We start from the raw sequence: 11,268 nt of genomic DNA, 5'->3' as shown, positions 1-11,268 counted from the left end.
AAGTTCTGGCGGGTAGGAAAAAGACCATGTTTGCATGGCGGAAGCAACTGTTGGTAGCAAAAGTGGAGGGATGCGATTTCTGCTGCCCTTCCTGTGGCAGGGCGCCAGCGGGCTGGCTTGAGTGGGTGCGGCCGTTGCTGCGTGGCTGGAGGCAGCTGGGCGCTGACACCCCGAGGCCCAGCGGCCGTTACAGCCACGCGCCACACCCCCACCCCCACCCCCAGCAGGGCGCGCGGGAGCCGAGGCTGCAGCAGGCGTGGAAGTGGCAGGAAGGCATCCAGGGGCGCGGCGCCGCCGGAGGCTCAGTCACGCGGGCCGAAGCTAGTGACGCAAGCGCTGGGAGAAGAACGGGCAGCTAGCGGCGCAGAACGAAAAGCGCGCGCTCGGGCTGTATCCGAGGAAGCTAAAGGCGCAGCGGCTTGCCCTTTAAGAGATGCTCCGGTCCTGCGGGACTTGGTCACGTGATAGCAATGAGCGTGCGCCTGCGCCTCTTAGCATCTTCTGACGCGCCTGCGCAGTGTGTCTAGCGGTCTTCCCGCCCGCCTTGGGTTACCGGCCGGACAGGCAGTACCTGCGGGAGCGAGCCCGCTCCGTTGGGTGAGAGGCCGCATCTTCCATAACGTCAGTTTCCCTCTTCCCCGAGCCCACTCTCCCCTCTAGCCGCCCCGGAATGACCTTCCCGCTCACTGGGGGCCCCGACGCTTCTGGGTTCCCAGCACAGCCCGGCGGGAGGGGTCTGAGGTGCCAGATCTGCGGGGGCTCGTGGCAGGCGCGAGAATCGCGACGCGCGTGACGTGCCGCAGCGCGTGATTGTTGCGCACGCGAGTGAACTGCCCCCTCCCCCCCGCGGAGTTTCCGTGAAGGTGTCGCGCGGGGACGGGCGCTCGCCTCGCAGGGCCCCGCCCACTTCCCAGGTACCGCGCTGGGACTCCGCTCCCCCTCTACGGCCCCTCCCCCCCTCCCGGAGCGTCCAGAGAGCCGCAGCAGCGCGGGGAGCGGTGCCCGCCCGCCGAGTGGCTCCCTCGGAGAGAGCCAGCCCGGGAAGCAGCGTTAGGGCGCGTTTCAGCCCCCGGTCGGGCTGTCAGCCGCTGGGGAACGCTGCGTGGTGTTCCTTGTTCGCTTGTGCAGCCCGGGGGTTTCCTGGGGAGGCGCGTAATCCATGTTTTACCTTGTATTGTGGTGAACGAAGCTTCTGTAAGAAGTTCAGCACCTAGGGCCCGATCACAGTGTCCTGTGGGAAAGCCCAGTGGTGACGTACTGATCAGGGACTCACCTGGTAAAGGAGATCCAGGGAAAAGATGATGCAGCCCGGGATTGTGTTATCTCTCTGTCCTGAGCTCAGCAGAGCTGATGTGGAGGATGTTGTGCTTAAGCCTACCCAGTATAGTTCCTTGTAGCCCCAGCGAACTCTCCAGGCAGTAAAGGGAGAGAGAACTAAGCCAAGAGATACCTGGTCTCCATCCCTACTCCGTTTCTGCATCAGAGAGAATGATCTCTGAGACGTATTGATCCTTTACATCGGGGTGGGCAAACTTTTTGGCCTGAGGGCCTCATCAGGATTCCAAAACTGTATGGAGGACCCCCCCACCTTATCCAACCCCCTCTGCTCTCTGTCCCCTGACTGCCCTGACCTCTGTCCACACCCCTGCCCCCTGACAGGCCCCCCTGAGACTCCCACACCTATCCAACCACCCCTGTCCCCTGACTGCCCCCCGGGACCCTCTGCCCCTTATCCAATGCGTTCCCCGCCCCCTTACCATGCCACTCAGAGCAGCATGTCTGGCAGCCGTGTTGCCCAGAGTGCTGCCGCCCAGAGTGCTGGCAGCATGGCAAGCTGAGGCTGTGGGGGAGTGGGGCTAGCCTCCCTAGTTGGGGGGCTCAAGGGCCAGGCAAGATGGGCCCATGGGCCATAATTTGCCCACCTCTACTATACATAGTACAGTTATTGGGGCAGTATATGAGCAAATTAGAAGCTCTGACATTTCCAGGGCATGAATTGTTCAAAATATTTGGATACATTTGTTCAAGAAATTCAGAAAAAGCAATAATTTATGTGGAAAAATAGGTACATCTCATTAATGCGGGTCTTGAATACATAACATCGTTATTCTGAAAACTAGTACTTAACGTCAAAACTTATTTTTCTTTCATCCATTAGTTAAAGGATGAAAAGTGACAAGGAGCCATTTTTCGTTAAATTTATAAAGTCTTCTGGAAACTCTGAATATTTTTTTAAAGCTCTTGAGGTAAGCATTTTGGTACCACGATCAGCTGTTTTTTTCCTGAATTTAGTTTTCCATCTAATTATTTTCATGGTTATGTGTAGCCTATGAATGCATATATCTGTAAATAAAATGTATGGTTTCTGTAAGATGAAGACATTTAATGTTAGATAATACAGATGCCTTGTTTAACTCTTTTTCTACAGCAAGGATCAACATTTTCTTTGTTATATATTTTTACTATATATACATTTGTTATATTTTCACTGATTATAGTGGATTAGTTTCATTTCTTAATACAGTAGAGAATTCATATAGTGAAATCATTGTTTCATGAAACCGATTTCCCTGTGCACCAATCCTGTAAGGTGCTGTGTGCCTCTGGAAAGGTGCTGAAGCACTTAAAACTTTTGGCCCAATCCTGCCTGGCATAGTACTTACTACTGTGAGGTGTTTTTTGAAATAATTGAAGATAGATTGAATAACCTAGTTAAAAACCTTGACCTCCCCAACGGGCAAATTATCCCACAGTGTTTGAATTATTTTATCGAAGAGGTATGCTGTGCCTTGGTAACTAGCATTTGAATGATCATCCCAATCAGACAGTGATTGTAGAGGGCCCTCAGCAGGTTCCAGAACAAAGTGAGCTGCAAACCTGAGGGTTCAGGTCCCTTATCTACGCTACTATGGCTTCATTGAGGAGGGTGTCAAGTCATTTCTCCTCTGGGAAATCAGTGGGAGTTAGAAGGCTCTCAGCACAGATTAGGTCCAATAGGTGAAAATTTGTACAATGTACATTTCAGTGGATTGAAATAATTTGGTATTTTTGTTCAACTTCACTACAAATTGATTCTTTTATAGTAATTTTGCTATAAGTAATTTCAACTGGATATGCTTTTGCTGTTGCCATAGGATTCATTTAAAAGAATTGTCTAACAGAGGGAAAGGAATTTAAGTATGTTGTTGTTTCATGTTTTCTTGCAGTCCATAAAAGAATTTCAGTCAGAAGAATATCTCCAGATCCTTGAAGAAGTGCCAGCGCTCAATATAAAAGAGAATGACAAATCCCTTTACATCTGTGACCCTTTTAGTGGCATTGTCTTTAGTCATCTCAAAAAGGTTTGCTACCCACTAGATTACTATCAAGTGTCCTATTCCTTTTTAAGGAATGCTCATATACATGTTCCTACACATTTTCTCTTTCTGAATTCTCTATACTGGCTTGTAATGTACACAGTGAATATGTGTAAATACAGTATGCTGTTAAACAGAGTTTCAGTGGGGAAATTGCAAAGGGTAGGAATAGCATGAAAAGGAAGACAAGACAAGGTATTCAATCCTTCAGTCTCAATTGCCTCTACTTCTGCAGAATCTGTGGCCACCTTTTTTTGTTTCTCCCAGTCATAGAGCAGCCTGGGAAAATGTCATGGTTGCAGTGATCTCTGAGATGTTGCAGTAGCAAATGATAGGATAGCCAGAGCTCAGTGGTGCTCCAGACATTGCCTCTGTTACCTATGCTGGGGCCAGCTCTATTCCACGTGAGGATTTCTCTGTTTGAGCAGTCCCCAACCAATCGGTTGGTCAGTTCCAACTGCTTCGTGTTACTGAAATGGGATGTAGGATGTTCCCCAAGATGGTTTTTTTTTTGTTGATAATTTTGTGAGAAAAGTGTCACCCTTCCTTCCATACTAATCCTCTTTGATCTTTGTTGCAGCTTGGTTGTAGAATCGTTGGACCACAGGTAGTCATATTTTGTATGCAGCACCAGCGATGTGTCCCGAGAGCCGAATATCCTGTTCATAATATGGCCATGGCTGATATAACAATATCCTGTACTAGTCTTGAAAAAGAAACTAGGGTAATACATTACAATATATAATGGAAGAATAATTGTTCAGCTAGATTTTTGTGAAGTTTACTTCCAGATACAGCATTAACAAGATTTATTGGTTAAGCCTTTGTAAATGCATTTTGCACTTACTGAAAACTTTTAATATATATAGAAAGAGTTATTTTTTAATTGATGATGATGTTATGTTTCCATCTGAATAATTTTTGTCGCTTTGAATGAGTTGAAGTTCCCATTCGAATCTTCTAGACTAAGAAATCATCTGCCGTTTTACTTTCGGTGTTTGGATACATTTAACTTTTTCTCAATTGACTACTGTGTTTAAAGAGTGACATTATCAAAGAGATCAGCAGGAACCTCAGATCTGTGTTATGCAAGTTGTATGTAGAAAAAAAATACTTCATTGGTTGTTGGTGGGCAGGGCGCATAGGAAACTGTTGAATAGTTTATAGCATTCATGAACTGACTTGAGATGTAGATGGATTTTCCGGCTAGTTGTCTGCAGCTAAGATGTCACAGACTATATAATGTGTTCCTGTTTATCTCAAACTATAAAGTAATTAAAGATTTAATACTTAGGCTACTCTGAATTTCTGTTAAATATTGAACATTTTGATCACACTTCATATTAAGGTTCCATTTATAAAGGCTTAATAAATTATGAATAGATGTTTGAATAGCTAGTTAATCAATTAGAGTCTAGATTAATAAGTGTCTTATAATCATCTATAACGGTGGTCCCCAACCTTTTCGTCTGGTGGGCGCCAGACAGAGGACCGTGGTGGTAGTGGAGCACCCGCCGAAAAGCTGCCCAATTTCTGCGGCATTTCGGCAGCGACGCCTCTTGATGACACACTGTCGGTGGCAAGCGGCGTCATCGAGAGGCGTCGCTGCAGAAATTCGGCAGCGACGTGTCTTGATGACGCACTTGTCGGTGGCAAGTGGCGTCATCGAGGGGCGTCGCTGCAGAAATTCGGCAGCGACGCGTCTTGATGACGCACTTGTCGGTGGCAAGCGGCGTCATCGAGGGGCGTCGCTGCCGAAATGCCGCAGAAATTCGCCGGTGGATGTTCCACCGGGGGCCAGGACGCGGGCGCGCCCGCGGGCACTGCATTGGAGACCGCTGATCTATAATATCTTCTACTGATGTGCTTATAGTAGGGCTGTCAATTATTCACAGTTAACTCGTGATTAACTCAAAAAAATTAATCACGAATAATAAAAAAATAGTTGCGATGAATTGCACTTTTAAACAATAGAATACCTATTGAAATTTATTTAATATTTTTGGATGTTTTTCTACATTTTCAAATATATTGATTTCTATTACAACATAGAATACAAAGTGTACAGTGCTCACTTTATATTATTATTTTATATTACAAATATTTGCACTGTAAATATGGTAAACAAAAGAAATAGTATTTTTCAGTTCATCTCATACAAGTATTGTAGTGCAATCTCTATCATGAAAATATAACTTACAAATGTACTTTTTTTTTTTTTGGTTACATAACTGCACTCAAAAAGAAAACAATGTAAAATGTAGAGCAGTGGTACTCAACTTTTTCCATGGAGCAGGCACCAGACGACTAGATGCTGAGGACTGTGGCCGCCAGACAAGCAGCTGCTGAAATGCCGCCATGAAGGAGAGTCATCAAACGGCGTTGCTGCCGAAATGCTGCCGAAATTTGGTGGGATTTCGGCGGTAGCGCTTCTTGACATTGCTACTTCTCGGCGGCATTTCAGGGACTGCTTGTCTGGTGGTCAGTAGGTTGGCGCACATGGATGCCCCAGTAGGAGCCATGGCGCCCGCGGGCACCGCGTTGTGGACCTCTGATGTAGAGCCTACAAGTCCACTCAGTCCTACTTCAACCAGTTGCTCAGACAAACAAGTTTGGTTAAAATTTGCAGGAGATAAAGCTGCCCAGTTCTTGTTTACAATGTCACTTGAAAGAGAGAACAGGTGTTCACATGGCACGGTTATAGCCAGCATCGCAAGATATTTACGTGCCAGATGCACTAAAGATTTATATGTCCCTTCATGCCTCAGCCACCATTCACAGGACATGTGTCCATGCTCGATAACGATCCAAACAGAGCGGACCAACACATGTTCATTTTCATCATCTGAGTTAGCAGAAGGTTGATTTTCTTTTTTGGTGGTTTGAGTTCTGTAGTTTCCGCATCTGAGTGTTGCTCTTTTAAGACTTCTGAAAGCATGCACCACACCTCGTCCCTCTCAGATTTTGGACGGCACTTCAGATTCTTAAACCTTGGGTCGAATGCTGTAGCTATTTTTAGAAATCTCACATTGGTACCTTCTTTATGTTTTGTCAAATCTGCAGTGAAAGTGTTCTTAAAATGAACATGTGCTGGGTCATCCTCTGAGACTGCTATAACATGAAATATATGGCAAAATGTGGGTAAAACAGAACAGGATACATACAATTCTCCCCCAAGGAATTCAGTCACAAATTTAATTAATGCATTATTTTTTTTAACGAGCATCATCAGCATGGAAGCATGTTCTTTGGAATGGTGGCCAAAGCATGAAGGAGCATAGGAATGTTTAGCATATCTGGCATGTAAATACCTTCTGACGCTGGCTACAACAGTGCCATGTGAATGCCTGTTCTCACTTTCAGGTGACATTGTGAACAAGAAGTGGGAAGCTTTATCGCCTGCAAATTTTGTTTGTCTAAGCGATTGGCTGAAGTAGAACTGAGTGGACTTGTAAGCTCTAAAGTTTTACATTGTTTTATTTTTGAATGCAGGTTTTTTTGTACACAATTCTACATTTGTAAGTTCAACTTTCATGAAGCAAATACTCACCAGCAACTACACACCACACAACAAAAACACTAACCCAGGAACCAGTCCCTGCAACAAACCCCTTTGCCAACTCTGTCCACGTATCTATTCAAAGGACACTATCATAGGACCTAGCCACATTAGCCACACCATCAAGGGCTCGTTCACCTGCACCTCTACCAATGTGATATATGCCATTGTGCCCCTCTGCCACGTACAAAGAATACATTGATATAAATCAAACATCAAGAATTGTAACATTCAAAATCAGTAGGAGAGCAGTTCATTCTCTCTGGACACTCAATAATAGACTTAAAAGTGGCAATTCTTCAACAGAAAAACTTCAAAAATGGACTTCAACAAGAAACTGCAGAACTGGAATTAATTTGCAAACTGGACACCATCAACTTAGGCCTGAATAAAGACTGGGAGTGGCTAGGTCACTACAGAAAGTAATTTTCCCCCTGATACTCACAGCTTTTTGTTAACTGTTGAGAATAGGCCACTTCCACCTTGATTGAATTGGCTTCGTTAGCACTGGCCGCCCACATAGTAAGGCATCTCCCATCTTTTCATGTGCTGTAATATATATATATACTGCTTACTGTATTTTTCATTCCATAGATCTGATGAAGTGGGTTTTAGCCCACAAAAGCTTATGCCCAAATACATTTGTTAGTCTCTAAGGTGCCACAAGGACTTCTTGTTTTGCTGATACAGACTAGCACAGCTGCCAGTCTGGAACCTGTTTTCATGATAGAGATTGCACTACAGTACTCATATTACGTGAATTGAAAAATACAATTCCTTTTGTTTTTTACAATGCAAATATTTGTAATAAGAATTAATATAAAGTGAGCACTGTACATTTTGTATTCTGTGTTGTAATTGAAATCAATATATTTGAAAATGTAGAAAACATCCAAAAAATTTAAATAAATGGTATTCTATTGTTGAACAATACGATTAAGTGCGATTAACTTTTTAAAACACAATTGCGATTAATTTTTTAATCGGTTGACAGCCCTAACTTATAGCCATGTATAACACATGGTACTCATGTATATATCATGCTTATGGCATCTATTACTCATTTATTAACCCCTTACAAACTTTATAAATTTATTCTGAATAAAAATATGACATTTTTTCTTAAGTGACTGTTTCTGTCTAGTAATAGTATGTGATGTGGATTCCTGGGTAGTAAACAGAACACAGGCATTTTTTCTTATTTAATCTGGATTGTAAATGTGTTCTGGAGGGCACAATCCCCTGGTATTCACTATTTTACCATTTTTAAAGGGATTCCTTCAAAATTGTTCATTTCTATGTAGGCAAAATATATTTTTCTGTTTTAAAGCTGCCATAAAGTTAAGTTCCAGGAGAAATCACAGGACATGGAGTAATATTTTTGAAGATATATGTTTTGTTGTTTGACTACTTTATTTGCCTCTCTTTTTTTTCCCCCTCTCTTTAGGAAGAAGTTCATAAGTATGTACAGATGATGGGTGGCCGTGTGTACAGAGATCTCAATGCATCAGTAACTCATCTTATAGCTGGAGAAGTTGGCAGCAAGAAATATTTAGTGGCTGCTGCTCTGAAGAAACCCATATTGCTTCCCACTTGGGTAAAAGCATTGTGGGAGAAGTCGCAAGAAGGGTAAAAGGACCACTTTTTGTATTAGGAAATATTAAATCGTGTACTGGTTCTAGACTATATTTATTCCTTTGGAGTTGTGTTGGGAAAAGATCTGTCTTATTTTCTTTCTTTTTTCCCCCCCTTCAGTATGATTAGATACACAGATATAAGCATGGAAGACTTCATATGTCCTTTATTTCGTGGCTGTACAATCTGTGTAACTGGCTTAAGTAGTGTGGACAGGAAGGAGGTCCAGCGTCTAACTACTGAGCATGGTGGTCAATACACAGGTCAGCTCAAGATGAATGAGTGCACCCATCTCATTGTTCAAGAGCCTAAAGGTAGATATTCTTTAATCAATTTAAGTTTGAAGGGACAACTTAGCGTAAAGCTAAGCATGTGCATAAGTGTTTGGAGAATCAGGGCCTAGATCTGTATTTGTTTCATTGTGCTGTTGTTATTGCCAGTGCTGTTACGATAAATATTATATGCAAGAAGAGTGATACGGAGTGTTCTTAAGGGAAGGTGGAAAGGAGAACAAAGGGACACACAAGCAGAGATCCAAACACTATCAGAGGAGGGAAGGGAAGAGGCCTACAGAAAAGAAAAAATAGAATCTAAACTAAATTTTGGTGAAATCAGGAGACTTAAGAATTTTAATTATGATATTAATTGGATTACAAATAAACAAATAAACTTGAAGATAAAATTTTCCCACTAAAATTTCTTAATTTCCTCTTACTAAAATAAAATTAAAGCACTACTTTGTTCTTTGTAGTTTTGTTTGAGACACACTGGACTGAATTTTTAAATTTCCTCCCTACTTTTCCCAGGCAATTATTTTGTGATTTCTCTTTTTCCCCTCTTGAAGCCCAAAAATCTTGTTATGGCAATTCTGTCTCTGGCCAAAGAGCTTGGCATAGCTCCTTCAGTGGGACTGTTAGCTCTGCAGAACAATATGAGGCATTTTCATCACTGGGTCTGAATGCTCGAGTGCTCAGATACCAGAATGATGAAAGCAGTATAAACACTTGTATAGACACTTCCAAAACATGTCAGTCTGGAATTTGTGAGCCAAGTAAAACTATAAAATCTGATTGCAATGTGACAGAATGTGCTAATGCTGACTGCCCCGTTTGATTTTTTTTTTTTTTTTAAATTTAAGACAGTTATAAACAGCTCATTGTAGATGAGATTAACATTCTGGTAGCTCAGCCAACCATATATTTTAATTTTCTATACACAATACAATCATATTGGTTAAAAGGTTGCAAAAGTTTTAACCTCTGATGTTTTGCAACTTTGGTGTCACAGCTGTGAAGTATATCCCCTTGATAACATGATCACAAGATGACTTTTTTGCTAACTAACAGTTGCTTTCCATTTTAAGTATGTGAATAAAAGTATGCATTTGCTTTTATATATATTATAAAAACACATAGTTTTTAGGCCGTAAAGTCATGAGTTCAAATTCCGTAACAGAACTTTGGACTAATGTCTAATGTTAGCACTGCAGTGAAGTACAGATGAGCTATAAAACTGATATTTTTATAGCATCCTGCAAGACGTAAGTATATTAATCATTAATATTGCTTAGTATGATTATTGTTTAGTAGTATTGCTGTTCATCTGTATCTGACATCTGGCAGTTCCTTCTGCCAATTTCTTGTTGTGGTTCAGATAGAAGTTTAAGATCTCATGGCAGTTTTCAAAACAGAAAACCTAACAGATAAAAACAGAATTATTTGGCTAGTGTGCTTGCACTAGCATACCTAACACTGCTTTTAAGGCAAATTAGAATAGCTTATTTATGAAAGCTGTACTATAAAATCAACAAATAATCTTAGGCAATAGTGCTGTCAGAGGAACCAAATTACACTGATCAGCTTTAGTGAATTTAAAGTAAACTGCCACTTGGAAGAGTCCCTTGGTATTTGAGAATGTATTGGTAATTACCACCTCCAAATGCAGTTTTTGTTTTAACTTTCTTGATTTTGCAATATGTGGTCATTCTTTCAGAATTGCACTTTTGGAGCATTAGCCTTTTATTGATTGTGATTTGTCTTTATATAAAGGCCAGAAATATGAATGTGCCAAAAAATGGAATGTGCAGTGTGTGTCCATCCAGTGGCTTTTTAACAGTATTGAGAATGGCTTCTGCCAGGATGAGGCAATGTATAAGACCGAGTCTGTACAAAAGCAAAATACCACACCCAGTACATCAACTCCTACTAGCCAAGCCAGCAAACCTGACAGTAAGTAAGACATCTCAGTATACTGAGCGAGTTGATAAAATTTCAGTTAAGGGAAAGGAAATGTTTCAGTTGAGTGGGCTGCTACGAACTCTAACTGCACTAAAATTTTGGTAATGAGGCCCTGATCCTGAAAACACATGCTTAAATTTAAGTACATGGGTTTATTCACATGCTTGAAGTTAAGTGTGTGTGTGTTTGCAGGGTCAGGGCCCAGTTTTTTTTTATGTATAGATATAGATAATAGATATTTATTTTTGGTCTGTTTAGGAGCATTGGAGGGCAACAACCAAGAGCAGACTGTGTTCATATCAAATAACAGACGGTTTGGAGCATGAGCTTTCGTGGGTGAATACCCACTTCCTCAGATGCATGCGTCTGAGGAAGTGGGTATTCACCCACGAAAGCTCATGCTCCAAAACGTCTGTTAGTCTATAAGGTGCCACAGGATTCTTTGCTGCTTTTACAGATCCAGACTAACACGGCTACCCTC

General features: G+C 42.2%; 1 protein-coding gene across 5 annotated transcripts in view; it reads left to right on the top strand.

The window, feature by feature from the left end:
- The first annotated feature begins 200 nt into the window (after positions 1–200).
- TOPBP1 (DNA topoisomerase II binding protein 1) overlaps positions 201–11,268 on the top strand; it is a 47,769-nt gene continuing 36,701 nt past the window's right edge. Inside the window, exons 1-7 of one of the 5 annotated variants that reach the window (XM_030551134.1) lie at positions 201–597; positions 2,159–2,246; positions 3,207–3,341; positions 3,937–4,080; positions 8,363–8,544; positions 8,671–8,864; positions 10,599–10,778. In XM_030551134.1, the coding sequence (XP_030406994.1) occupies positions 2,166–2,246; positions 3,207–3,341; positions 3,937–4,080; positions 8,363–8,544; positions 8,671–8,864; positions 10,599–10,778 (916 nt within the window). In that variant the 5' untranslated portion in view covers positions 201–597; positions 2,159–2,165. Of the gene's footprint in view, positions 622–788; positions 915–2,158; positions 2,247–3,206; positions 3,342–3,936; positions 4,081–8,362; positions 8,545–8,670; positions 8,865–10,598; positions 10,779–11,268 lie in introns of those variants that run through there. The other 4 variants (XM_030551138.1, XM_030551137.1, XM_030551135.1 and 1 more) reach the window with 4 other exon arrangements.

Source organism: Gopherus evgoodei, chromosome 2 (assembly GCF_007399415.2).
Source record: "Gopherus evgoodei ecotype Sinaloan lineage chromosome 2, rGopEvg1_v1.p, whole genome shotgun sequence".
Taxonomy (NCBI): Eukaryota; Metazoa; Chordata; order Testudines; family Testudinidae; genus Gopherus; species Gopherus evgoodei.
This window is presented reverse-complemented; position numbering and strand designations above follow the sequence as displayed.